The sequence below is a fragment of the Elaeis guineensis genome, chromosome 7, assembly GCF_000442705.2.
Source record: "Elaeis guineensis isolate ETL-2024a chromosome 7, EG11, whole genome shotgun sequence".
NCBI classification, from domain to species: Eukaryota; Viridiplantae; Streptophyta; class Magnoliopsida; order Arecales; family Arecaceae; genus Elaeis; species Elaeis guineensis.
The window spans coordinates 2,358,339-2,384,637 of record NC_025999.2 but is presented as its reverse complement, the minus strand read 5'-3'; the positions used below and the strand labels follow the sequence as shown (position 1 = coordinate 2,384,637).

At 37.6% G+C, this 26,299-nt stretch overlaps 2 protein-coding genes across 6 annotated transcripts; one reads left to right on the top strand and one right to left on the bottom strand.

Moving 5' to 3' along the window:
• Positions 1-516: 516 nt before the first annotated feature.
• Positions 517-15,674, top strand: LOC105049312 (subtilisin-like protease SBT2.5). Of its 4 annotated transcripts, XM_010928922.4 has the most exons (13): positions 517-827; positions 1,596-1,659; positions 3,510-3,572; positions 4,017-4,253; positions 5,254-5,398; positions 5,538-5,932; positions 8,129-8,224; positions 8,312-8,384; positions 9,268-9,553; positions 10,771-11,096; positions 13,058-13,325; positions 13,848-14,129; positions 15,101-15,674. In XM_010928922.4, exons 4-13 carry the CDS (start codon positions 4,078-4,080, stop codon positions 15,502-15,504), a joined length of 2,451 nt encoding a protein of 816 aa, XP_010927224.2. In that variant the 5' UTR covers positions 517-827; positions 1,596-1,659; positions 3,510-3,572; positions 4,017-4,077; the 3' UTR covers positions 15,505-15,674. The 4 variants fall into 4 exon arrangements, with proteins under 4 accessions (XP_010927224.2, XP_010927223.2, XP_010927225.2 ...); XM_010928921.4 differs by lacking the exon at positions 1,596-1,659; XM_010928923.4 differs by lacking the exon at positions 1,596-1,659 and having other exon boundaries at positions 517-839.
• Positions 15,675-16,083: 409 nt separating this feature from the next.
• LOC105049311 (oxysterol-binding protein-related protein 4C) lies at positions 16,084-23,501 on the bottom strand. Of its 2 annotated transcripts, XM_010928918.2 has the most exons (7): positions 23,335-23,501; positions 22,187-22,366; positions 18,738-18,983; positions 18,306-18,402; positions 17,709-18,003; positions 17,523-17,625; positions 16,084-16,635 (listed from the first exon to the last, which is right to left on the bottom strand). In XM_010928918.2, exons 1-7 carry the CDS (start codon positions 23,335-23,337, stop codon positions 16,381-16,383), a joined length of 1,179 nt encoding a protein of 392 aa, XP_010927220.1. In that variant the 5' UTR covers positions 23,338-23,501; the 3' UTR covers positions 16,084-16,380. The 2 variants fall into 2 exon arrangements, with proteins under 2 accessions (XP_010927220.1, XP_010927221.1); XM_010928919.4 differs by lacking the exon at positions 22,187-22,366.
• Between the last annotated feature and the right edge of the window lie 2,798 nt (positions 23,502-26,299).

The window sequence follows — 26,299 nt, the reverse complement described above, 5'->3', positions numbered from 1 at the left end:
TAGAAAAAGAAATTATTGTTTATAAGCAATGTTAATGGAACAAAGAAGTCCTCACGCATGATTCCCAAAAAAAAATATAGGAGAGAGTGGTTTGTTTGCCAAGGGAGTGGTCAACCTGCTAGTAATCTTCACGGATACTTTTTTTTTTTTTTAAATTCCTTCATAAATTTTGTCAAAGACTGATATCTCTATATCCCAAACTGTAAAATCCTTAAATAATTCATTTATTTATTTATTTCCTTAAGTTTGAACGCCCATCATAACGCAATTACTGGGGGGAAAGCGGCCAGGACCGACAGGAGACGTTGGGCCACCGCATCCATTTGTGGCCGTGGTATGTTACCCCGCACCAAAACACAACCCACATCCCTTCCCCACCCCCGAACCCACCGGCCGAAGGAATCCAACCTGGGCCCCACAAGACCGAATGTTGTAATCATTAGCAGACCGCCCCTTTTAAACTTCACCGCGGATAACTTTATCCACCGTCATTTATACCCCCATTCCTTCTCCTTCCCCGAGACGCTCCGAGAGCTTTGCTACTCTCACACTCTCTCTTAGTGGCCCTACCATCTCCCGAGATTCTTTGTCTCCATTTGATTGACCCTCGGACCCCCATTCTTGCTCTCCAAACCCTCAAAACCTTAGCTTTTGCTCGCTTTCTCTGCGGATCGATCTCGCTTTTATGGCGTGAGGATGCTGTCGGACCGTCCTCGCCGATTCCTTCCTTCTGGCCAGAGTGGGAAGTGGTTCTTGATGCTTTAGTAGTGGAAGCGCCGACCAGTTGCTCTCTCAGGCGTTCTTGCGGCTCTGGATGGTAGTTTTTGGTAAGAGAAGAGGTGGAAACCGCTCGTTTCTTGTTCATTTTTGGTCTTGAGTGCTTCTTTTAGGGTCTATTTCGATCTTTTTTTAAATGTACCTAGTCTTTGGTTTTTAATGGTAGATGGTGACTTCTTTTGGTTCTTTTGGTGGAAACCAAGCTCTTGCATGGTTTCCTGGTTTTTGTTCTTGTTCAGGCAAGAAGAGAGCAATCTTTACTCTCTTTGTTATGGTAATGCTTCTTTAATGGCCTTTGTTTTTGAAATAATCTGACTGGAGTTCCACCTTATCTTGTTCTATGTTATCTGAAAAAAGGGTAACTTTTTTATTAATTGATAATTTTGGTGGATTTCTTGCTGCTAAATTTTTACTCCTTTTTCTTTAGGCTAAAAGTAGGAACACCTCCTCTGGATCGTTTGATAACGTCAAGATCAGTTCTTTCATATATTTTAGAAGAACATGTAGTTTTTTGGAGATACTCTTGTGCCGTTCCTTTCAGTTTTGAGCCTTTTGGAATCACGAAAGAATTATATTTATGAGCTTTTTCTGTTCTGAGTTTTCTTTGTTTCCGTAGCCATAAATACTTCCCATTGGTAACATTAATGACGGTGTTAATGACGGTCGGATGCTGTTTTTTATTGGATACCCATGTTGTCTGCTCGTCTATTATGCCGAGAATAAAAAATCTGCTTGATTATTACGTACAAATTTAAAAAATAAGGTTTTTTTCCTCTCTCTCCCCGGATTACTGGACTAATTCTTTTATTATGTTCCAGCTTGGATGTTGGACTACATCAGACTTTCTTGTTGATAATAGCCCTTTTTTAATTTTCCCCTCCTGTAAGTATGTTTCTGTGGTCATTTTATTGGTTTGCTAATTATTATTATCATTGGGTGCAGCAACCAAATGCTTAGGGGTGATAATGCTAACTTTGCTCTCCTTTGATCTTTCTGTTTTATTGTTTTTGATGAACCCTGTTTTGTTGTTTTCAACAGTGTTTTTTGAGTTGATTTTTTATATCTTGTTTATTAATAGCTTACAGAATTATTTATATTAGTCTTCTTGAGTGGTATGATTGAAAATTGGGAAGCTTCTTTTATTGCTTCTTAATTCTTCAAACCCTCGTCGCTATCTATGTAGATTGTTTTTGCTTCAGATTCTTTGATGTTAAGAGTATTGGAGGTAAATACGAACAAAATAGGGGAACCTGGATAGAAGACATGCTAGGCATTGCTCTTAGTGTGTTATTGTCCCTCTTATACATGGTAGATGGCTCTAACACTCCCGAGATATGACTGATCTCTGGCTCAGCCCTGCTCCTTCTTGGTGCAACACAAGCATGACGAAGCCTTGACTTGGTTGATTCCTTCGGTTGCCTGAAATCAATACTTTGAAAGTATGTAAAGTATGGGAAAAAATAGTAGTAGTGATGGAAAAAATAGGCGAGTAAAGAGTGAAAAGTGTGCGCGTGAGAGAGAGAGAGAGAGAGAGAGAGAGAGAGAGAGCACACGCATATATAAAGGCTGGTCAAGTTACGGCTCTAACGGCTTGCCTGGGGAGGTTACAGTAGCTGTTATGGACTAACAACGTCCCTGTAATGGCAGCCCAATGAATAAACGTCGAACTGATCCCTGGCTCAACCCTTCTCCTTCTTGGCATAGCATGGGCATATGGAAGGTGTGACACGATCGACTTCTTCAGTTGCCTGAATCAATACTTTGAGGGAATATTAAAATGGGGGAAAAATAGTACTAGTATTGGAAAAAGCGACTAGCCTGATAAATAAACATTGGATTAATCCCCGGCTCAGTCCTACTCCTTCCTGATATAGCATGTGCATGTGGAAGGCTTGACCCATCGACTCTTGCAGTTGCCTGAGATCATTACTTTGAAAGTATGTAAAATATAGGGAAAAATTGTAAGAGTAGTGGAAAAAAATAGGCAAGCAGGAAGTGAAAAGAGAGCACTTTCTGATTTACAGTGCCACGAGCTGGACAGAGGTTGTATCTTTCGCGCGAAAGAAGGATTCCCCTTTCTTTGCGCAAATCGACTGTTGAATCACACAATGGTCGCTTCCAGATCCATGATGGTGGATGATTGAAGGTGTTTGGACTGCTTTGAGATATGTGCAGTTTGTGATCCAATGGTTGACATCATGAAAAATATCAATTCTTTGTGCGAAGGATAGAACCTGAACCCTCAAGAGCTTGCATCATGTCCTTTAAAATTTAAGTAGAGATTTGGTTTGGGTCAGTCAAGCTGATCAGCTGTGAGTAGCCCAAAAGCTCATGGATCTAACTAAAGCATCCTGTCGAGAAGTATTAAATCCAACTCTACTTGCATTAATTTTTTCAATATGGCATTAAAGTTTATTAAACTAGTTAAGAAGTAAATGCTTTAGTGTTCAAACTTTTCCAACCAAAATTCGAGAAAGTATTTAAATAATTAAATATTATCTAACAAAGAGGTATACATGGAAGTGCTCAATCTTTTATAGTTTGCTGCTTAAGATGCATCCATCCATCAATTGGAATTTAGGTAATTGCTTCAAGGATAATATCATATGCTCTTTGGTGCATAACCATGGCTTATATGTGAAATCGCTTCCTCACAATTTTTAGTCCATCTTCTTGTCATTGTTTTTGTTATTTTTATTATTCTTACATTTGGTTTGCACTTGCTGTTTCAGTCACATCTCTTGCATCAATGTAGGTGACAGATCGCGAAGTTTCTTTCTGTTTTTCGTTTACAGGTAGAAAGCTTTCCTTTTCTCAAGCATTTGTTGCATTTCCTGCATCCTACATCTGCATCTCTTTATTTACTGCTGAACTGATGCCAAACTTCCTCCATAAGTTTGCTCCTTGATGCATTTCTAAGGTCATTTTTGGTTATAATGCAAATATTTTATTCCTAGCAATTTGCTTCAATAGTCAACTATTGGCAGAGTTCTTGTTTTCCCTTTCTTTTGGTGACTCTTGTCCATTTGGTGTCACTTCAATTCTTCCAGTTTAGCCCCTAGATTGTCATTCTTATGCTTCTTCTTTTTCACTCCTCTCAAGAAGTCCTACTGGGAAGCTTCTTAATAAGTTAGTCTATCATAGAATGTCTTCTTCAATTACTTTCTGATCAATTGCTTGGAAATATAAAGCTAGCCATCTTAATAATCTTTTTTATACTACTTGTTTTGAACTCACAGTTGGGGCCTTCAGAAAGACAAAATTGTTCTTTGCGCTTTAACTGGCTTCAAATTAGTGAAAATGAAGAAGATGGAGCTGTGGTGCATGTTATTTGTGTTTCTCCCACTTTTAGTTATGGGAAGTGGGGATATTTATATTGTGACTATGGAAGGAGAACCTATAGTGAGTTATAGCGGTGGTGTTGAGGGGTTTGCTCCAACAGCTACAGATTCAGTTGAAGAAATGGATATCACCAGGTAGCAGACCAAATATGACGTTCTTTCTGAATTTTTAATTTCCAATTCTATTTTCACACGGCTGCTATTTCTGCTATCAGTGAGTAAGAACCAACAGTTTTCTCGTTTTGCTTCATTAAGTTTCAGAGGTTAATAAATTCCTTTTTTTAGCATCAGCATTACTCAGAATGGCTGTCACTGTTGATTTAATTAATAATTTGTGGTTGGCTCTAAATCCTTGTCAGTGCAAGAAAGACAAAGATGACTACATCATATTGCACTATTAGGTGTCATTTGTCATAAACCTCATAGATCCACTTTCATGGCTTTCACCTGTGCTACAAAGGCACCTCATTCTTCTCAACGAACTTGCAGAGCTGTGTGAATTCATGTTCCTGATGGTATTTTTTTTACGTACCGAACGCTTAGAGTAATATTGGAGACATATGCATTCAGATCAACAATTGCTCCTTGACTTCACCCCCTTTTTTGCTATGGTTCCAGAAAAATGATCATTAATATTTAAGAAAGCATGTCTTTTCTTATAATGTTGTATGTGATGATCATCTTTTTTTGGTAAATTCTTTGAGACTTAGGAAATGCCTGACCTTCTCAACCTTTCTTGGAGCTTTTTCAACTTTGAGTTGTGTTCTATAGTTACAGCTGACCCCATATTGGATGGGAAATAGCTTGACGATCGTGATGACGATGATCATCATTTTGAACCTTAGCAAATCTGGAGTTAGGCAATCTGAAGTAGTTTATGATCATGGATGATGCTACCTTAGAAAGAATGGTTAGTTAAAGTTCATATGCAATACGCCTGCTACATCACATTAAGAAAATGAATAGGAGAAGATGACAAGAAAGCAACTAGTGGATTTTGCAAAACTGAGCATGTGGCAATGCTTGCTGCTGAAGTTTGTTCTTATGGATTCGTATTCTACTTTCATCTGCATCTCATGAAATTTGTATTAGCAAGTGGTTGCATACTCATATTTCTGGTATTTTCTCCTATCAGTGAGGCCGTGACTTCATATGCCCTTCACCTCGAGAAACAACATGATGCGCTTCTAGACTCACTCTTTGAAGTTGGAACCTACAAGAAACTGTATAGTTATCGCCATCTAATCAATGGTTTTTCTATTCACATATCTCCTGAACAGGTAAAATATGTTGCCAGATTGCTTTGAGACCACTCTGTGCACTTGTTCTTTGTTGCTTAGTAAATTTTTCTCCCCTTAGTCACCAATGGACATTTTTTTTGTTATTTATTATGTATTAATTTGTTTATTTGTTCATTAGGCAGAGGCCCTTAGTAGAGCTCCTGGGGTTAAATATGTGGAGGAGGACATGAAAGTTAAAAAATTAACGACACACACCCCACAATTTCTGGGACTACCTACGGGTGTATGGCCAGCAGGTGGTGGCTTTGACAGAGCAGGGGAAGATATTGTGATAGGCTTTGTGGATTCAGGAATTTATCCAAAGCATCCTAGCTTTTCTACATACAATTCTGATCCATATGGACCCCTTCCACGTTATAGAGGGAACTGTGAAATTGATCCAGATACAAAGAGGGATTTTTGTAACGGGAAGATAATTGGAGCCCAACATTTTGCAAAAGCTGCAATCGCGGCAGGAGCATTTAATCCTACAATTGATTTTGCATCACCATTGGATGGTGATGGGCATGGAAGGTGAGCACATGGAATTTCTCTCTTAGCTCTTGCTATGATATTTTTTCGTTCTGTCCCTCTACTTCTATAAAAAACACATATGTCCTTCTACTACATGAATGAAATAGTGTACTGCTGCAGGTGCATTTACCTCTAAAGATTTTTGATTCGCATTAGTAACTTTGTATCTCGCATTGGTCAACTATGGTTTCAATTTGTACATTTAAGTTTCTCATTATATATGCGAGTCTAATTGTCTAATACTCATTGGTGTAAATAAAATTTCTGCTCTGTTTTCATCTTTTAATTGCTCTCTGTTTTGGGCAATATGTTAACATAAGTCATGGAAACCACATGTATTGACCTGAATAATAAAAAGGCTTTTGATTGGTAATATTTGTTGAGAGCATTGTATAATCTCACGTCATATAGAGAAAGGACTGGTGCTTAAGTACTCATGGGCTCATTTACCTAATTGCCCATGGACCTGTCCACCTAAATGCCTGGGTTTTTGGGTCTAATTTCATCAATATTATATTGGATAGGGGAAGGACCATTGTGGTGCTTAAGTATTCATGGGGCCATCCATCTAAATACTTCCTAAATGGCTGAGTTTTTGGGTCAGATATGATCAATATTACACATAAGATTCCTCCTTGGTACTTCATAATGTTTTTAAGCACCACGTACAGTTTCTATGATCACTTTTATCCACAAAGCAAGCCCTGCCAATGAATTCCCTAAACAACCATGGTCTTTTTTCCTCATCTTTGGTGAAAGAGCCTTTTCCACATACATATTGATAATTATATATAATATTTTGCATTGTGTGATCAAGTTGAGAGCATGTCTCTAATCATCCTTCAATAATCACACACGCACATACATACATACATACATATTGATAATTATATATAATATTTTGCATTGTGTGATCAAGTTGAGAGCATGTCTCTAATCATCCTTCAATAATCACACATGCACACACACATATGTATATGTATATATATGTATGCATGTGTGTGTGTGTGTGTATGTATGTATGTATGCGTATGTATGTATGAATGTATATCTATATATATATACACACATATATGTATATATACATATACATATATTTATGTGTGTGCGCGCGCACACACACATATGTGTATATACGTACACGTGTATATACATATAGATGTATGTGTGTGTGTGTGTGTACATGTAGATGTATACATACATATATGTATATATGTATGTATACATGTAGACGTATACATACATATATGTATATGCAGAGACCTGCTTTCAACTTGATCATACAATGTGAAATATTAGCAACGGGCGGGTATATGGGTTGGTAGGCCATAGGCCATTACCCATTCCCATCCCGCAAATGGGAGCCATGTTACATGCCCACCCTGTACTCATGTTGGGATGGGGGATGGAACGGGTAGAGTTAGATGGGGCAAGTAAAGCTACACAAATTATTTTTTTCTGATACAAATCAAATAAATTAAAAAAAAATATAAAAGTAAATCTCAGTACTTCACATAACACTAAATAAAATAAGCGTCAACATAACAAATCAAATTTTCAACAATAAAAGAAACAATAAACAAAAATATTGTTCTTTCAGAAGTTAAATGTCTTGTAAAATAAGAAAAGCAATCAACTAAAAAAATTGAACAACTAAGCATGTATCTTGTAACCTTTCACATGATTAATCTTTCTCACAAGTGATCGCAATACTTTTTTCTTAATTAACATCATAATCATCAAGGATAGTTTGAATTTCGCTACCTTGTGGTGGTGTAGATGAACCAAAAAAAATATGAAGAAAAATAAACTCCATGAGTAAATAATATATAAAATATAACCCGGATTTGAAGCAAAGGTTGGGGAGGTTTTGATTGGTGAAGGCTTATATAATCGGGTGAGGTTCGGGATGGCATTTCCATTATCTGCACCTGCCCTGGATTTGCTTCAGGTTTTAGAATGAAGACCTATCCCCACCTTCGACTCTAAATGGGTCGGATAAAACCTGCACCATTAGGTTCCGGTTGGGTTGGGTACTCTATTGGGTGGAGTAAATTGCCACCCCTATGTAAATATCTTTTGCAGATAATCCTGAAAAATGTTTTACTTCTTAATTCTTACTGATATTCTATATTGATTAATCCTTTTTGCATCCAAATTAATTTGTATTGATTTTTAAATTTATTCTATTACCAGCCACACGGCAGCAATTGCTGCTGGGAACAATGGAATACCAGTGAGAATGCATGGACACGAATTTGGTAAAGCAAGTGGCATGGCTCCGCGTGCCAGGTTAGTCAATTAAGTGGCATGAGAGATGTAACAGTAGTTTCAATGTTAACTTGTAAAGATCACGCTTCTCTGGTTATCTGCTTTCAGGATTGCTGTATACAAGGTGCTGTATAGGCTTTTTGGGGGATATGTTTCTGATGTGGTAGCTGCCATTGAACAGGTATGCAGGAGACATGCTGCTAATGGTAGACAGCGCAAATAAAATCAGGCCTGTATTTTCCTCATAAAAGAGAAGTTCAAGCTTGTATGGTAGCTTTTGTACTATACGATGTTATTATGAATGCTATTGATTCAAGCATGGAATATTGCATTGCCCCGTACTGCCATACCATACTGTACCGGTCTTATATCTGTATGCCATCTCGGAGCGTACCAACATTATTATTCTGTACCGAACTGCGTACCGACATTAAGCAGAATTTTACCGGTATGGGGTCCGGTACCGACACAGCGAATTTTGGATTCAAGGGTTTACCATTACAGTTTTATGTCAGATTATTAATATCGTATCCAAAAGTGCATTATGAAGATGCCTGTAAAACTGAAGATTAAAGTGATGGACTTCCATTAAATAGTTTTATGCAATAATAATAATTATTATTATAATCTCTCTCTCTCTCTCTCTTTCTCTCTCGTGTTTGCGCCTGCCCTTTCTGATTTTCTTCTTTGAAAAATGGTCGTGGTACACACCATCCTTTGGCAACCTTTGTCCTTTCAAAAGCAGTTTTGGGATGCATATGATGTATCATGTAGCTTTGATTTTTTCTGGCATCTAAGCATCTCTGATAGCGAAGTATGCATTTCTCCCAAGACATGAACTAATACAACTATACAAGTTAGTATATAGTACAGGAACAAGCTCGCTTCTTCTCATAGTTGCTTGCTAAAACTAAAAATTATCATTCCATATAGTATGTTGTATTATGTATTTTCATTGCTGCAAATTATGTCTTCTTTTTGTTGAAATGTTGGATTAGTCGGATTGTAATTAGTAATTCATCTGCAATGTATGGGATGTAACATGGATGAATGTTGATATACAGGCTGTTCAGGATGGTGTTGACATTCTTAATCTTTCAGTTGGGCCGAATAGCCCACCTACGTCTACAAAAACCACATTTTTAAACCCTTTCGATGCAGCACTTCTGTCAGCTGTGAAAGCAGGAGTATTTGTTGCCCAGGCTGCTGGAAATGGAGGTCCATTCCCCAAAACCTTGGTGTCTTTCAGTCCATGGATTACAACTGTAGCTGCTGCAGTTGATGACCGAAGATATAAAAATCATATAATCCTAGGAAATGGAAAATTATTACCTGGGCTTGGACTCTCCCGTAAGTTTACATGTTGTATATCTTTTATTCTGAAATTGTTAAGTGATATATGGGGAAAGGTTGCGGATCTATTTGTAATATGAAGTCTTAAAATCTATTTGTTCATTGTAGCTAAAGTACATAAAGACTTCGTTTGACATGGTAGTTTTCTGGAATTTTTCCATCAGAGTTTGTCTGTGCAGGTAGTGCTGATAAAAATCATAATTAAAGGCTTTTTATGTTGTCTTTTACATCAGAAAGTATTCCTGTATCATTTGGCCTGTTGTATGCCACTTACACGCTTCAAGAAATCTAAGATTAGCTATATCGCTCACTGGTGAGGCAATTGACTTCTACTTATTGCAGACTACTTCATAATAGGAAATGTTTGCTCTATCAATCTTTTGTTTATATGGAGTTAGGCTGCAATGCTCTTGAGTGCATTTGGCTCCAAATGCTTCCCCATGAAAATTGATGATGGGCCTCTATAAAAATGAAAATCCCTGCTATTGATCGTAGTCTATAGTGTATAAAATGCCTAGAGACTAAAAGAACATTATTTTTGGAAGTCTCTTGCCTGTGCATCAAGTGAGCACAAAATGAATGGGCAAAAGTATATGTAGCATTTGCAAATCTGAACCATTGATATTGATCTATAAGTACTTTAAATCCTACACTAATCAAATTTCAACTGATTTGGATACATCTATCAAACTAGAAAACACTATCATACCGTTAAATTTTCCATTTTTAATCAATTTGATGCATGGTAAAAGATCTCAAAATGTGTGATATTTTGTTTCCAGCCACTTCAGATGATGGGGTCATGATCAATTGTGTGGATTTTCATTTTGAATGGTCCATCATTATTTTCATTGGGAACCTTTTGAGGCCAAATGCACCCATGAACATTTTAGCGTCTCTCTTTCTCTCTCACTCTATGTTTGTGTATCTGGTTTTTCATTTTTGTATTTGCAATTTTAAATAGCTAACTTGGTGAATAAACTATTAGTTCTATGATTTGGTTGCTTGCACTTTCTTCTGTTGGTTCAATGTCTCGAGACTCTGGCTTTTGCTTCTGTTAGAAGTTGTTTTAATATATCAAGTGCCTAGTTCACACTTAATTATGCTTTTGTTTTCGCTTAAATCATTTGATTTTTTTAAATTGTTCTTTTTAACTATGGAAAGCCTTAGCATCATTTGTGTATCACAAGTTACCTTTCATTGTTCAACTACAGCTGCTACACATGGGAATAAGTCATTCGACTTAGTTTCTGCAAATGATGTATTGCTTGATTCATCAATCATGAAGTACAATCCATTGGACTGCCAAAGACCAGAACTTTTAAATAAGAAAATGGTGGAGGGAAGAATTCTTCTTTGCGGGTATTCCTTCAATTTTGTTTCAGGCACCGCATCAATCAAGAAGGTGTCTGAAACAGCCAAGAGTCTTGGTGCAGCTGGCTTTATTGTTGCTGTGGAGAGCAGTTATCCAGGAACCAAATTTGACCCTGTACCTGTTGGTATCCCTGGGATTCTCATCTCAGATGTCAGTAAGACAAAGGTACTTAATGTTCTGATGCCTCTTGTTTGATTCTTATTATCAATCATGTTAAATGATGGTAGTTTATATAATAAATTGTAATTGCTCGCAACTGGAATTTTCAACCATATCTCTCATATTGCCAGAACCACACAATTTTGCACCTACATGGGCTCTAGAGTACTTCAAGATGTATGTTTCAAGTGTACCCCTTATTTTTTGAGGAAGCTTCCAAAGTTCTTCCACTTATTGAATTTTCCATCTATTTGACAGAATGAACTGCGTATGAGATGTCAGCCTTTTACAAAAATGTCGAACAGTTAACAGCAGTGGCATGTGACACTTGAAATCAATGTTCTAAAACAACTTCAATTATTTCATTTAAAAATGTTGGCCTAATGATGTTTATGTTTTGAGAAACAAGCCTTAGGATTTGTCACCATGCAGGTGAATGAATGGTGTTTTTTCATGCTTGGCCTGCAACATTGTAAAGCGTGCTAAAAACTGTTGTGCATACCCTTCTCAAATTGTTACAGCTACCATGATTGTTGTCTCTTTAGAACTTTATGCCTAGGATTGTCTGAGTACATTTTAGGTCTTTTGTGTCAAACGACCTAGTCTTTAAAGACAAACATTGTTCGGTCATACTGTTGGTAACAAACAGCACATCATGTATGTAGGCTATGGGTAGATAATACCACTGCTGTTCAGCAGGTGATAGGAGATACGACTGTTACCTGCTTGTTGCTATGACCATTCAGAGTCATGAATCTATCAATTTGGTACCATCACTTTCCTTTTTATTTGCTTGTGCTTTTCTAGATGCTACAGAGAACTTCCTCATATGCTGGTCTTTTATACCTGAATTGAGGAAAAATTTGGATAGCTTTTGTTTCATGTGTTAAAAGGACTGTGTTTTCAAAACTTGGATAGAGCATTTCCACTGTATTTGATAGTATGAAGGTTGAAGAAATCCTAAATGGTGAGCTGAAAGTTTCCACACCCACACCCACCCACCCACCCGTCCACCTCAAGGTTTGCCGAATTGGTACTGAGGCTCATACTGGCTGGAATCGGTTTGGCATGGCACGGGTTGTACTGTGCCATTCTAGGGTGTACTGAAACAAGGAGAGGGAGGGAGATGGATAGGGTGGAGAGGAAGGAGGGCAAGAGAGAGAGAGAGGGGAAGAGAAAGAGAGAGAGAGGCTGAGGTCTCCAAGGAGCTTCGAAGGGGGACGAAGGCCAGCGAAGAAGAGAGAGAGAGAGAGAGAGAGAAACTTACCTCAGATTGCTGTTGAGTTTCGAAGTGCGATGAAAGCTTGCTGTTGAGTTTCGAAGGGGGATGAAAGCTTTTGAACGGGGACATAGGCTGGAGGGCTTCGAAGGGGCCTCCAGTGTTTCTCTGCCCTTCAAACAGATTGAATAGGGTGAAGTGGCGAATAGAGTCTTCAGCTGAGGGTTAGAAGCGGTGGTAGTGACATGGAGAGTGTTTTGACTGACTGGCTCTATCTTGTTTCAAGCCAATGAACCATGTCCGTAGCCGACCAGGCTGGTTCAATGCACCTCGAACCAGCCAGTTCGGCATAGTTTGTCGACCCATGCCTCCCACCCTCCAATAAAAGGGTAAGAGACAGAAATTGTGCATCATAAGGTTTTTCCTTTGTTTTTTGTTTTTGTTTTTTGTGGGTGGGCGGGGTTAATAGGAATAAAATAAAATTGTGTAGTGAAATAAGAAACAAAATTTGCGGTTGATATCCAGACCGCAACAGAAACAAAATTTGGATGATATTCTTGGTGTTTGGTCATTTAAATCATACTTGAACATCAGCGACTAATTCATGGTTCTCATTGTGGTTTATTTTTGTTATCCAAAATTCCCTGCTGACATATCATCCAATGTATTTGTTATTCCATTCATGCTCATATCTTATTCTGAATTTAATTTGCTGACAATTTATTCTCTTGGAAATCTTTGATTCCAGGATCTCATAGACTACTACAATAGTTCAACAAAAAGAGATTGGGCTGGTAGGCCACTGAGTTTCCAAGCAATGGCTAGCATAGAAGATGGTTTAGCACCTATACTTCATAAATCAGCCCCGCAGGTTGCATTATTCTCTTCTCGAGGACCAGATGTAAGAGATTTCAGCTTTCAGGATGCTGATGTCCTTAAACCAGATATACTAGCTCCAGGAAATCTCATTTGGGCTGCCTGGGCACCAAACGGAATAGACGAGGCCAATTTTGTTGGTAAAGATACGTCCAATTATTTTCACCATGTTTTCCTGTTTTCTTTTGAATGAAGGACATAGGGTGGAAACAGTGGCAACAACCTGCTAATTGAATTCTTTAGACAACATGTTTGAGAACTATTCAAGAGTCATATAAAAGAAGTCGGGGACCCTTTTTTCTTTAAGAAAATTATTCAACTTATTCTGCTGAGTAGGATAATCATTATCTCTCTGAAAAAGAAAAAAATAACTAAAGTATTTTATGAATTTTCTGTAGGTTTGGTCGAATTATTGTATCAACCTTTGATGTTATGATATGGCAATAAGAAATGACTTTCTGTTATCTGAACATTGTTAATGTAGTCTCTTTGTTAAGTACATTAGCTTCCTAGAATTCTTCGACTAATGCTTAGAGCATGGCTGAATCCTGGTATCTAATCACTGCACTGTAAGATCAACTTCCAGCCTCTCACTGCATTGTATAGTCAGCCTAAGCCTTGAAATTGATCCTGCTCTTGTTTGTTCTTGTGTGCCTGAGCAGGAGAAGGATTTGCCATGGTATCTGGAACTAGCATGGCTGCTCCTCACATTGCTGGGATAGCAGCTCTTGTAAAGCAAAGGTACCCCCACTGGAGCCCAGCTGCTATCAAATCAGCCTTGATGACAACAGCCACTACGATGGATCGTGAGGATAGACCACTTCAGGCACAACAATATTCCAAATCAGAAATTATGACATTAGAACAAGCAACACCATTTGATTATGGGAGTGGTGCTGTTGACCCGAAAGCTGCTCTAGATCCTGGACTCATTCTAGATGCATGTAAGTTACTTGATTATCCGAAATGCATTAAGGGTTACAGGATGGAGTGGTTGTATGCCATTTGACCTTTTCTCAGTGATCATGGGTAGATGGCCTTCAAATTTTTTTTCCTTTCACAATTTATCATACTTTTCTTAAAAGATATTTTGCACATATATGCTTGTAAATATATAAAATTACATGAATACCTTGCAAATTTACTATTTACATGGATACTCTTATAAATTATTCTTTTTTGTATGTGTACCCTTATAAAAATTCAAAATTAGATGTATACCTTTGCAACTTTACTACTTGCATGCATACCCTTATAAATCATTTCATTTTGTGTGTATGTCCTTATAAATGATCTCCTTTTACATGCGTGCCCTTATATGTTATTATTTTTTGCATGTATACCCTTAACAGATGTAGAGGTGCAAAAAGGAATAATTTACAAGGTACACATGCAAGTAATATGCTTGCAAGTGTATACATGCAAAATGAAATAATTTATAAATGTATACATGTAAAAAGTAAATTTGCAAAGGTATACATACAATTTCAGATATTTATAAGTGTATGTATGTGAAAAGAATAATTTATTAGGCTATACATACAATAGTAAATCCAAATGTGTATGCAGGTAATTTTAGATATTTACAAAGGTATACATGTAAAAAAAAAAACTTTTTTTTTTTTTTTTCTGACTGAAACTTTTCTTGAACACTTGTCTAAGGCTTATATCCAAGTTTCTGAATTTTGTGCATGATCCTGGGTGAAAAATGGGTTTAAAACTCTTACATGCTGCATTTTCTTCATGTGATGTTTATATTTTTATTACAGCAGATGTTTTTTCAATCCTACCAATTAGAAAATGGTAGGCAGTCTCAGAGTAGTAGTTTTTCCATGTAATCTTTGTTCTCAAGTTTTCTTTATACATCAGTTCTGCTCGAGGTTTGAACCACATTTTTGTTTCCTTTTTTTGACAGCATACCAAGACTACATCAGGTTCTTGTGTTCAGTACCAGATGTAGATCCTCATGAGATTCTGAACATCACAAGCTCAGCTTGCAATGCAACTGGTGGCCATCCAGCTGATCTCAACAGCCCATCAATCGCCATCTCCCATCTGGAGGGAACTCAAACAGTCAAGCGAACTGTCACAAACGTGGCTGAGTCGGAGACTTATGTCATCACCACCAGAATGTCACCAGAGATTGCATTAGAGGCCAGTCCTCCAGCGATGACAGTGTTGTCGGGAGCATCCCGTGAGATGACAGTGAGCCTGACAGTTAGGTCGGTGACCGGAGGGTATAGCTTTGGCGAGATTCTGATGAAAGGTAATAGAGGGCACAAGGTGAGGATCCCAGTTGTTGCGGCGGGGTTCAGGTGATAAAGAAGGTTTGATCTCCAATCTTGTATTATTCTTTGTAGTAGGATGAAATAAAACTTACAAGCTATATCTGTAAACAAATCGCGCAATGTAAATGCTAATAACAGTATTTTAGTGTGTGTGATACTGCAAGCTTTCATCAATTCTAACTTTCGTGGGTTCATGGATCATTTTGGATGTGCATGCATTCTGTGAAACATAAAAAGAAGCTAGAATGTTGCCAAGAAGACACAAAATAACATTGTTCGAGATTGTAAGAAGTAACATTGGCGATATGATCATTGTAAGGAATTAATTGTGCATGGTTTGCAAAACATTTCCCAAATAAACTGTATGTTATTGGTAATGATTTGCGTAGTATTACAGGTGATTCAAAAAGGCCACAACCAAAGTATTTACCCAGTTATCTTTTTTTCTGCTGGGAAAAATGATAATGATAATTGGAAGCAAAGGAGATATGCCTGACGGCTGACAGCAGATATCTGCGTCATTTGTGTCATTTGCTTTTCCTCACAATATCACAGTTCGTCTCAAGAAAAATGGCTGTAATTTGAAAATGGTTTTCAAATGGCATGCTGATAGAATTTTAATCTTAAACTTGCTTTAACCTCTTATCAAGTTCGAGGACATGAACAAGGCATGATTGAGGCATGTAAGTTCCCTGGTAGGCCTTGCCATGTTTTGTTAGCAATGTGAGCATTAATAAAAAGCTATTACAATAATTAACCAACATCAAAAATCATAGAGAACAGCTACGAGAAAAGGAATGAATTATGGACAACTAAAATATCTAATGTTCCAGACTCTGCCCCTTATCAAATATTCCAGGCTCCATCTTATTGATAAAAAGAAGCGGAGGGGCCTCCAGCTTTTATCTCATGGAGGAACAATGACTGGTGCGGGGGGGACTGACTGCTCCAAGGGCCAGCACTCCCACTCACTCTCCTTGGTACGAGATACGGAGAAATGCTTGGGAACCCAAACTTCTCCCTTCGACTCCCTTTCACTTCGAAGCTTCCTCTCCCTTTCCTCTATAGTTCCTTTTGCCTTCCAAGCTTTCTCCCAGTCCTTGTTCAGTATGGCTCGGCTCACCTCAGCCCACACAACAGCTGATTCAGTTGACCACAAACCCTGCCTCAACAGCATTGAATTTCAGCATTATAATCTTGCTGAATATGTATAACGTCTCCAGAGAAAATCCTGTGAAATCTAAACAAAATCTAAAAGAAGATATCATCAATAAAGATGAATACAATGATACATGATCCATGTGTAGATTATAGGATAGATGGATGAGAATGGGAAGGTATGGGCATTATAGTTCCAAGCCCAATTCATAATTCCTTTTCCATGTCAGCTGCTAGAAACATGATTTTGATAATTTATGGTTGAAAACCTGATATACGCTTGTTAACTATTGTTTGGGACAATGTCTGGCCTTCATGGTCCTACTTTACTGTGTCCATGAACAAATGGGTGCAGAACCTGCCAGTCCAGAACTCAAAACAGCACAATCTACAAATAGTTGTTCATTGTTAAATGTTTTTGACTCTAGGTCTAATAAAATGAACCTGACCATTTATTGAAGTCATTCACTGCTTTTCCTGAGATCAATTCTTTGTCAATAATTTTGGGTACCTTCGAGCTACAACTTCAACATCTGTTGCAAGAAGGTCCACTGAATGATACTTTCACACAACCCTTTTCATTTCATTAATGCGACTGGTTTAGGAATATTGTATTCATCCATTTTTGGATTAAAATACTTGTTTTCAACTGTCTTTCTAGATTTTTGTAGACTAATACATTTGTCCCCAACCTGCAAAATGATGTGCTATTCATTTTAAATCCATTAGAGACAGAAAAGATATCAGTAGTTCCTTCAGCGTGTGAGAGTTGGATTGTCTACACTCAACATGATTCTATACTAGCATGACATATAAGCTTAAAGTGTTTAATTAGAAAGGCACCTTTGGTACTTTTTATGACGAGAGTTATAAAATTTGAAATGTAGGTACCTTTGGGTCCTCTACAATAGGAGTCTTAAGTTTTGAGATAGCCGTTTTGGCATCATACAGAACTCTAACTTCACCACTGTGAACATCCTTTAGTGAGATGATTCTGCAAGATCAAATCATAAGCTTCTGTATCAACGGTTAATTGCTGAAATATGTTAAAGTTATATCTAAAGATCATCACCATACCTATCCCACTGGCCTTCAATCTCATAGATGGTCTTCAATGACTTGGAATGAAATATCTTCCCTTTAACAGACCTAGAATTTCCCCCGAAGCCAAAGAAGGAATGGCTCCTGTAATAGCGAAGTTCTGCCTCAAGGCCTGAATCCTTACACTGGATTTTAACAGTCCCAACCCAATCAACACCGGGAGCTGGAAGTATTCTAATCACTAGCTTTGGTGAATCCATCTCATAGTTCTCGCCAAAACTCAAAAGCCTTAGCTGCCTCTTCCCATTAACCACAGCTTCAACACTAGTACCTTTAGAAAATATGATTTTTGAAAAAAAAAATTAGACAGAACATAATGTGCTAAATAAAGCTTACGCAATATCCAACTTGCTTCGGTAAAATTGGATCAAAACTGTTGCCAGCTTAATGGTTGTGTAGGTAATGTGCACATATTTAAGAGGAATCAGATGCACTGGATGATGGAGATTTATCATCTCTAGGAAACGTAGGAACATGTTATTGATAAAATACAAAATTCATGGTGCATGGCTACTTGACCAGATATTATAATAACACAACTTAGCAATAAAGAATTATGATGTTTAGATTTACCATGGAACCTGGGAACTGGGTTGTGCCACCAGATCAGCTCTAAATTCTCCTTTTCATCAGTTGCATGGAGGGCAGAGACTGGAGGATGATGTGAAACCTGGAAAAGCTAAGTGTAAGTATAATTAAGTTAAAAAAAAAGGGGATCAATTTTCCAGATTGATCATGATCAAAGAATGACTGACCATAATTTCTGTCTGCTCGGGGTAGATATGCAGCCTAAGATTATTTCATAAAGAAAAGAAACGAAAAACAGACTGGGCTTGTAGTAAGATGACTTGAAAAAGTTAAAAAAGAAACTACCAATATGAACTGATTAATCATGATAGTTTTCATAAACTAGTTTGAAATTTACCAAGCAAAATATAAAATGCAAACGAAAAGACCCAGATCCTGGAGGCAGGTGAGAATTATGTGCATCAGAAAATTCATTACCTGTTCGAGAAGGACATTGAGGTTTGCCCTGGAGACATGATGAGTTTCCCCGAGAACAGGATTGAAAGGAGCCAATCCAAAAATTGCAGGCCGTGTTGTTGATATGCTCCATGCAACAACTGAAGCGAACCTCTCAAGGCTGCTCTTGCCTCGAACACACTTGCTTAAGTAGTCTTCGCCAATGCAATACACTCCTTCACCATAGCATTGAAGTTGTGATTTTGGAACGTTGAAGAGAGGAGGAAGCTGCATTCATATTAAACAAGGTTGAGTTTCCACGTACATTCATTTTATCCATGTGCTTAAGTAGTCCTAAGCACATGAAGTTCAAGGCTATATTAATCGACAGTGTTGCATGGGTGCCCCGTTTTTTCTTGTTTATAGTATACAAGTACTTGGAACAATTTTTGCATGTTTCTCCTTCACAAGCATAGTTACGAAAAAGAGTTGATAGAATTGCAAACTGGGTGGTAGGCTAGTGGCCATAACCCAAGTGGTTGCCCTGGGTAATTTTCCCATTATTTCTTTTAAATGATTGGTGGTGCCACCACCACTACTCTCAAAATTGAAAAAAAAAACAACAACAATTATGGTTCTGGTTATGGTTATTCTTTATTTGTTCACCAAGTAACAAGCTGTTTTGGTAATGTTTGAGTGAACTAATGAGAATGATAACAATAGATTGGACCAATTCTTGATTGTAATTACTGTTCCAAGTTTGAGTTGTCTATTAGCCTTACACATTTTGATACAAGCAGCAAACATTTTGGTTACAGAAAATGTTTTTAGTTTGCCGGTGGGATGATATATCAGAGATGCCTCTCTCAATGAACTATTCCAATAATAACATGCCTGGACTTTCAGAAGCACACTGTGGTGGAGAGCTTGTTATTATAGGAAGAATAAATTCATAGATACACTACAGCGTTGATTGGAGAAATTATTGGTTAAGACTGTTTTACCATGTGGATTTTAGGTCATCAAATAAAACGTTGCCACATCATTCAGCTAGATTTAAAAAAAAATCCAGCAAAAGTTGGATTCAAAATGGCTAAATATGGTTAACTGTGAACTGTATTTCCATTCGCACTTTTCAACAAAATAGGAAGTTTTGAAATTTTGAATCACCGAATAATATGGTGATGTTTTATTGAACGGTCCAAAGTCCATGTGGTAGAACAGTTCTAACCAATAATTTCTCCTTCGATTGGGTCAGTTTAGGTGTGCTTCTAACATGACCATCCAGACCTGAACCAATAAGCTTCAGGTCTAAGATGAGAACCATATGTAATCTGTTCAAATTGGCAGGTTGGATCATGTCAGGTCCGGTAGGATACAATCAACTAAGCATATGCTTGAAGTTGCATCCAATTTAACCAGATCCACATCTTTGCCAACGATAGCTTGGATTATGGTTTCAGACTCATGCGCCATCAGCTCAGCACATGAATACATAATATTTGTCCCTAGGTTTATCTCGAAAGTGCAATCACCCTGTTATCCTAGGAAGAACATAACAGTAATTGTTCAGGCCTAAATTTCCTGCTTTCCTCTCTGCTATCCTAGAAAGCAAATGCCAAAGTTAATTGCTACGTGTGGGAAACATCAAGCTAACAACTAGGAGCCGTCCTTTATGACTGTGACGAAGCTCAAACCTCCCTTGGCTTTTTGCTCGTTTAGGTAGTATTGGTTTAGCACTAAATTTTATTTGTGGGGTTGTTCATGGTGCGTTAGGTCCAGCATCCCACCTTCTAGCACGCAAACATCTCTAAGTTTACCAACAAAATTAAAGATGGTGTGATCCCACGTTTCATGTAACGACAAAAAGCAATGTCAAGAACTACTTTCAAATCAGTATGTTGTTATTATTGATTGAAAGATTACACAGCAAAAAGATCATTTTCTTGTTAGTTAGTGATAGAAGACATCAGGAAAGAAAGAAGAATTGATTTCTAAGCTTCCCATTCTGAATCACCTAATCTTTTGAAACTATTAGTTTGTCTCCTCCCACTCACGTAATCTTAACTCCTTTTTTAGGCTTCCTCGACTGTCACCTGTCCTGTACGGTAGTTGTAAGTGCAACAACACCGTTCCATTATTGTTTCATAGACATATTTTATGTAAGCATGTAATATATAACATCATCTTCCGAAGGTAATGAAAGACGCTGACACTCTCCAACAATGAAAGAAAGGCAGAATAAAAAAAAAGAGGAGTTAGGAGATTGTCCATGGCGCCTAAAAAGTAACTTAGATAATGCAAACTAGTTTATTGGTCAAATAACCTTAACATGTCCATCTAATTAAGGTTATTTGCTTGCAAATGAACTTATTCCAATAATCAAGCAAGGCTTCTTAGAGCAAATACAGTTCACTTTTGGCCACTAACTTTTTGGTTGCTATTGGTCCTCTAAGGTAATTATGGGCACAATAAACATATAAATTTAGCTAAACACATTAAGCCAAGCAAATATTGATTCAAGACTCTCTGTTATGAGTCTGAGTATGGAATTAGTCTCTCATGGGAGATTATTTTTTTTATTATTGGTACCCCTAAACCTCGTATCAATTATCAAGCATTAAGCATTGATATCTAACATATAGTTGATATGGGACTAAACACGTACTCATATGAATTCTCTTGATACATGTGTGAGCAAGCTGCAGAAATCTCAATCATTAATACTCTAAGAAGATGTTTGATTGGAAGGAGTGCGGATCTGAAATCGGAATCAGAATGGGTGACTTCCATTCCAACCATTTGGTTGGGAGGAGTCTCATTTCGATTTCGATTTCGAGATGGTATGAGAATGGATCAACGTATATAGAACTCAATTTTTATTTTTTTTTATAATTTAATTTTTTATTTTAATTTTAATTTTGATTTTGATTTTGATTTGGATCAAGAATCAGACGTTTCGAAAAATTCAAACATCCTGATTTCGATTTTAAATCATCCTGATATATTTTTGTGACAGTGGAACGACTTTTTTTCCATCCCATCACATCCCATCCCATCAAAAAAACCAATTTCTCGTGAATCCGTCAACACAAGGTACCTGGACAGACCGGTGTATGGACAGACCGGGCCTACCAGGGCTTATATTGGATGATATTTTCTGCCGTAATAAACATGCGTGGACAATTGAACCTTATTTTGCGTAGCTTTCAAACGATGATGCCAGCCTTGAGATAGACGGTACGAAAAGACTAATGGTACCAAGTATGATCCAACGATTCATCTCACCAAAGAAGATCCACCGTTCTTTCGTGCGAACCCCTAATGAACACTTGCACTAGACGATATTTTTAATAATTAAAAGATTACATAAGCTTTGACATGTTGACTCATATGTTCTAAGATAAGATACTTAGATATATATATACCCATAAATTGTAAAAAACAAGGTCGAACGTGTGCGCGTGAGAGAGAGAGAGAGAAGGGGTTGCCTGGAAATGGGTGAGATCGGATCCTGGGCGGACGTTCCGGAAGAGGCTGAGTACGCGCTGGAGGACGTTAGGGGGCCGATGCTCCGCCGCGAAGCCCCCCTCCAGCGCCAGCGGCGGTGTCAACACCGCCCTTTTTCCCTCCTCCTCCTCCTCCTCCGCCTCCTCCTTCCTTCCTTTCACCTACAAAAAAAATAAAAAAAAATAAAATAATATATATTTTTATTTATTCCATTCAAAATATCCTTTTTTTTCCATTTCTAATCTCGTTTGCAAATATAACTTGGGCTATGTGTTTTGAATAATAATAAAATTACAGCAAAGTCCACGCGCTTCCCACGTTCTTAGCGCACTCATTGGCATTTAAAATGGGAAAATAAAAAATATAATAATAAAAAGAAACAAAAAAAAAAAGGAGAGCGGATTACTTAATGGAATTTAGGGGGGCAAAAAAAAAAAAAAAGGAGAGCAAATGTACATGGCCGCCTCGGCTTTCCCGCGAATATTAGGCGCACGATACCAGCCGTCCTTTCCTAGTAGAATACTCGGAAAAGACTTCGATCCACACACACACAGCCACCACTCCACCTTGGTTTTACCCCTCCAGGCAGGTCGAGTAGCAACTAATAAAAATTGGAGGAGTGGAAATATCAGTGTTACAGAAAAGGAACAAACAAGAGAGAGAAGGAGCAATACATATGGATGGAAACAAAAAGGTGCATACGAATAAATGGATCTTCCAAGGAAAAAAAAAATTCCACGATAAACTCACGCGTGCTGGTGCTGGAAACAAGCAGAAGCCAATAGATCACTTTGAGAAAGTTGAGCTCGAGAAGGGTACGAATATCAGGTGTTAACGTGATCTGCCGGAGCTCACGTTAGCAGAAAGGGTGCCAATAGCAATCGAGAGGAGAGAAGAAAGAAGCCCACCTCCGAGTCCCGGCCGGAAAAGCCGCTTGCCGACGAAGCTAATCTAAACTAAAACCTATTTTTCCTTCTCAGATCGATCGACGAGAGAGAGAGAGAAAAAAAAAAAAAAAAGCAAAAAAAAAAAAAACCTTGGAGCCGACATGGTGGTAGGATAAGCTGTGACGTTGATCTAAACTAAAAAAAGACGAAAACAAAGAGGACGAGAGAACAAGAAACATTACCATTGATCGGAGCGACGATTCCGAAGCCACCGATGGAATAGAAATCTCCCCTCTGCTCCTTTCTCTCTTGTTTTAATTGGAGAAGAATAGAGAGAGAGCTCTCCCCCCCCCCTGGGGTTGTATAAATAGTTTCAGCAGTAGGGGGCGAGAGAGTCGATGCCAGGAAAAGGAAAGCAGAGTAAATTATTGCAAATTATGCAATTTTCTCACCCTATTTATTATTCTCAGTCACTGAGCCAATTTGTCCTGTTAATGCCTTACTTTCTTTGTTATTCCTTTCAATATTCTGCTATAAAAATAATCCCAATTTTAGATGGAGACAGACGGCAATGGGCGTGTCGGGAAAAACAAAGGGCCCAAAAAAAAAAAAAAAAAAAAAAAAAAAAAAGGGGAAAGTAGGGAATACTACTGCTGAGAGATGGATGCGTTTTGTTGAAGACACGTGAAGGCGGCGCGGGGAACGCTTTGGTTTGAGCCCTCACGTTCTTTTGTTGCTTATATTCTCTCTCTCTCTTCCCATAGATTCAAAGATGGATGGACGACCATGTTATACTGCTCCAAGTCCCCAATCGAATCCTTTGGTCTACCTAATTTGTATTTTATAATAGCATCTCTAAATTAAGTCTAATTTGTGTTTTATAATGATCTTTTTTTTAGCTTAATTACTTAAAAAATCTTATATGTTTTGAAAATTTTTATTTTTATCATAAATTTTGATCCATATCTCCAAATTTTTATAATATTTTAATTTCTATTCAGAATGTTATTTTCGTCCGATAACTTTGATGAAAATATCATATGCTATAATGTGATACGATAAAAATTAATGTGATATAGAATTAGATTATGCTTAAATATTTTGCATGTTAGGCAAAGTTCACCTATCAAGCTCATCAAGAGAGTAGGCACCCAGACACCTTGACTGCTGTCAATTCTTCACCTCTCGTTGCAACGTGTCTTTGCTTTCGTATGGCTGGATAGATTGAGGAGTTAGTGGGCAAGCTTGCTTCATTGAAGGACGTGGGCCTACTTGGTGTGATGGACCGTCCAAATCGCAGCCTGATATAATGTTATAATAAGTTTTTCACATGTTAATCCCTTTTTTTTTTTTTCATATTTGTGTATTAGTGCCTATATTTCTTGTTTGCACAGAGGAGTTCTTCCACTATTTTTTCTTAATTGAACACTAGCTTTCTAAAAGGAAGATGCTGTAGTTAATCAAAAATATTGTGGGGCAAAAAAAAAAAAAAAAAAAAAAAAAGAAAGGAAAGGCTTAAATCAGCATGAACGAAAGCTACAAGAAAGGAAATAAATAAATTTGAAAAAAAATACTAGGATGGTCCTAGATAGAAATACCCAGGCAATAAGTATCCATAAAGTCGATCCTAAATAGTTAGAAAAATGCTAAATAAGTATAATTATGGATATAATATAAGCCACTTAACAATATGAGGGATGTATATATATATATATATATATATATATATATATATATATATATATATATATGCAATAAGTTATAAGATTTCAGAGATTAAAATATAAATATTAGGAGATATGAATTAATATAAATAAAAAAGATTTCATAAAGTAATCCATGTATCTCATACTTATGGCACATCTTACTGCATCGCTGTCTTTGTTGGTTGGTTTTATTATTAGATTGATATAGAATTATATCCTACACCGAGTGTGCTACATGAATCATACGCGCTCGTATATATTGTTTTCATTCATCAAATGCGCATCTTAATAATTAATATATAGAATTGAGTGCTTGTGGTTGGCATGGTGCACCGCCACGTAATGTACATGGGGGGAGGACACATGTGAAACTCTCAATCTTGATAAATAGAGAACAGGACACAAAACAACACACATTCTCATGAGCGAGTCGAATAGCAGGTGCAAATTTAATGTGATGGCAATGCGACTAGTCGTCGTCGGTCTCTTATTTCTGTTAGCGGCGAGGGCAGAAGGGCACCACAAATTAATACCGCTGTGGTCCCGCTGCTTTAGCATACCATATCCACGGTGAAGTTTTGTAAAGACATGCCCACTGGTGAACTAAATATTGTGAGTAAGAGATTTTTTTTTCTTTTTTAATAGATAGATGGCTTAAATCCATCTAATGTGAGTACAATCAATCATATTAGAAAATAAAATATTTTGGAGCGGGGCAGGTGAGGGCAGCTCACTTCATCCATAAACTATCATAAGAGTGATCTGCTACATAGAACGCCATTCAATCCGTAGTTCTATCTATCTCCACATGAAAGGCAACATGTCTTAGGTAAGATCAAATGTTCATGAACAGAGAATGATGGTCTCTCCTTGTTGCAGTCATGGATCATGAGTCTCATGATTTTTTATTTTAACAAACGCCTCACGGGGGAGAGAAGGTTTCAATTCATATATATAAACCATACTCTCTTTTGTCTCACAGTCGATGTGAGACTAAAGAAGTCCTTTCTACGTCACAACGTAGGCCCCAGTTAAAAGAAAGTATGTGTGAGCAGGAGGTGTTCCTACAAACAGCGTGAATATTATGGTCATGAATCAAAGGGTCGGATAGCTCGAATGATTGGCTTATCCTTTGCGTCCGTATACAAGAAGTATTGTCTGTTTTGATCTTTGGCGCTGTCGCACGGAGCCTTACAGTTTTATTCTTTAAAAGATGCCTCATGAAAAAGAAAATATTCTAATCCATATAAATCATACTTCCTTTCAATTTATAATCAATGTGAAACTAAAGAGATCTTTCCTACACCACAACACTTTCGGTTGATCTTCTCCCGAAAACCAACCTATCACCGCGTCCAAATAGTCTTCCAAGCGGACTTGGGCAGGTGTGAGATTAATGACACAGCACGAGTGATGGCAATGCGTTCGGCACTCGTCGCCTCTTATTTAATCCACTACCTGCTGGAGCACAAGAGCACCACAAATATCACTGTGGTCCTGC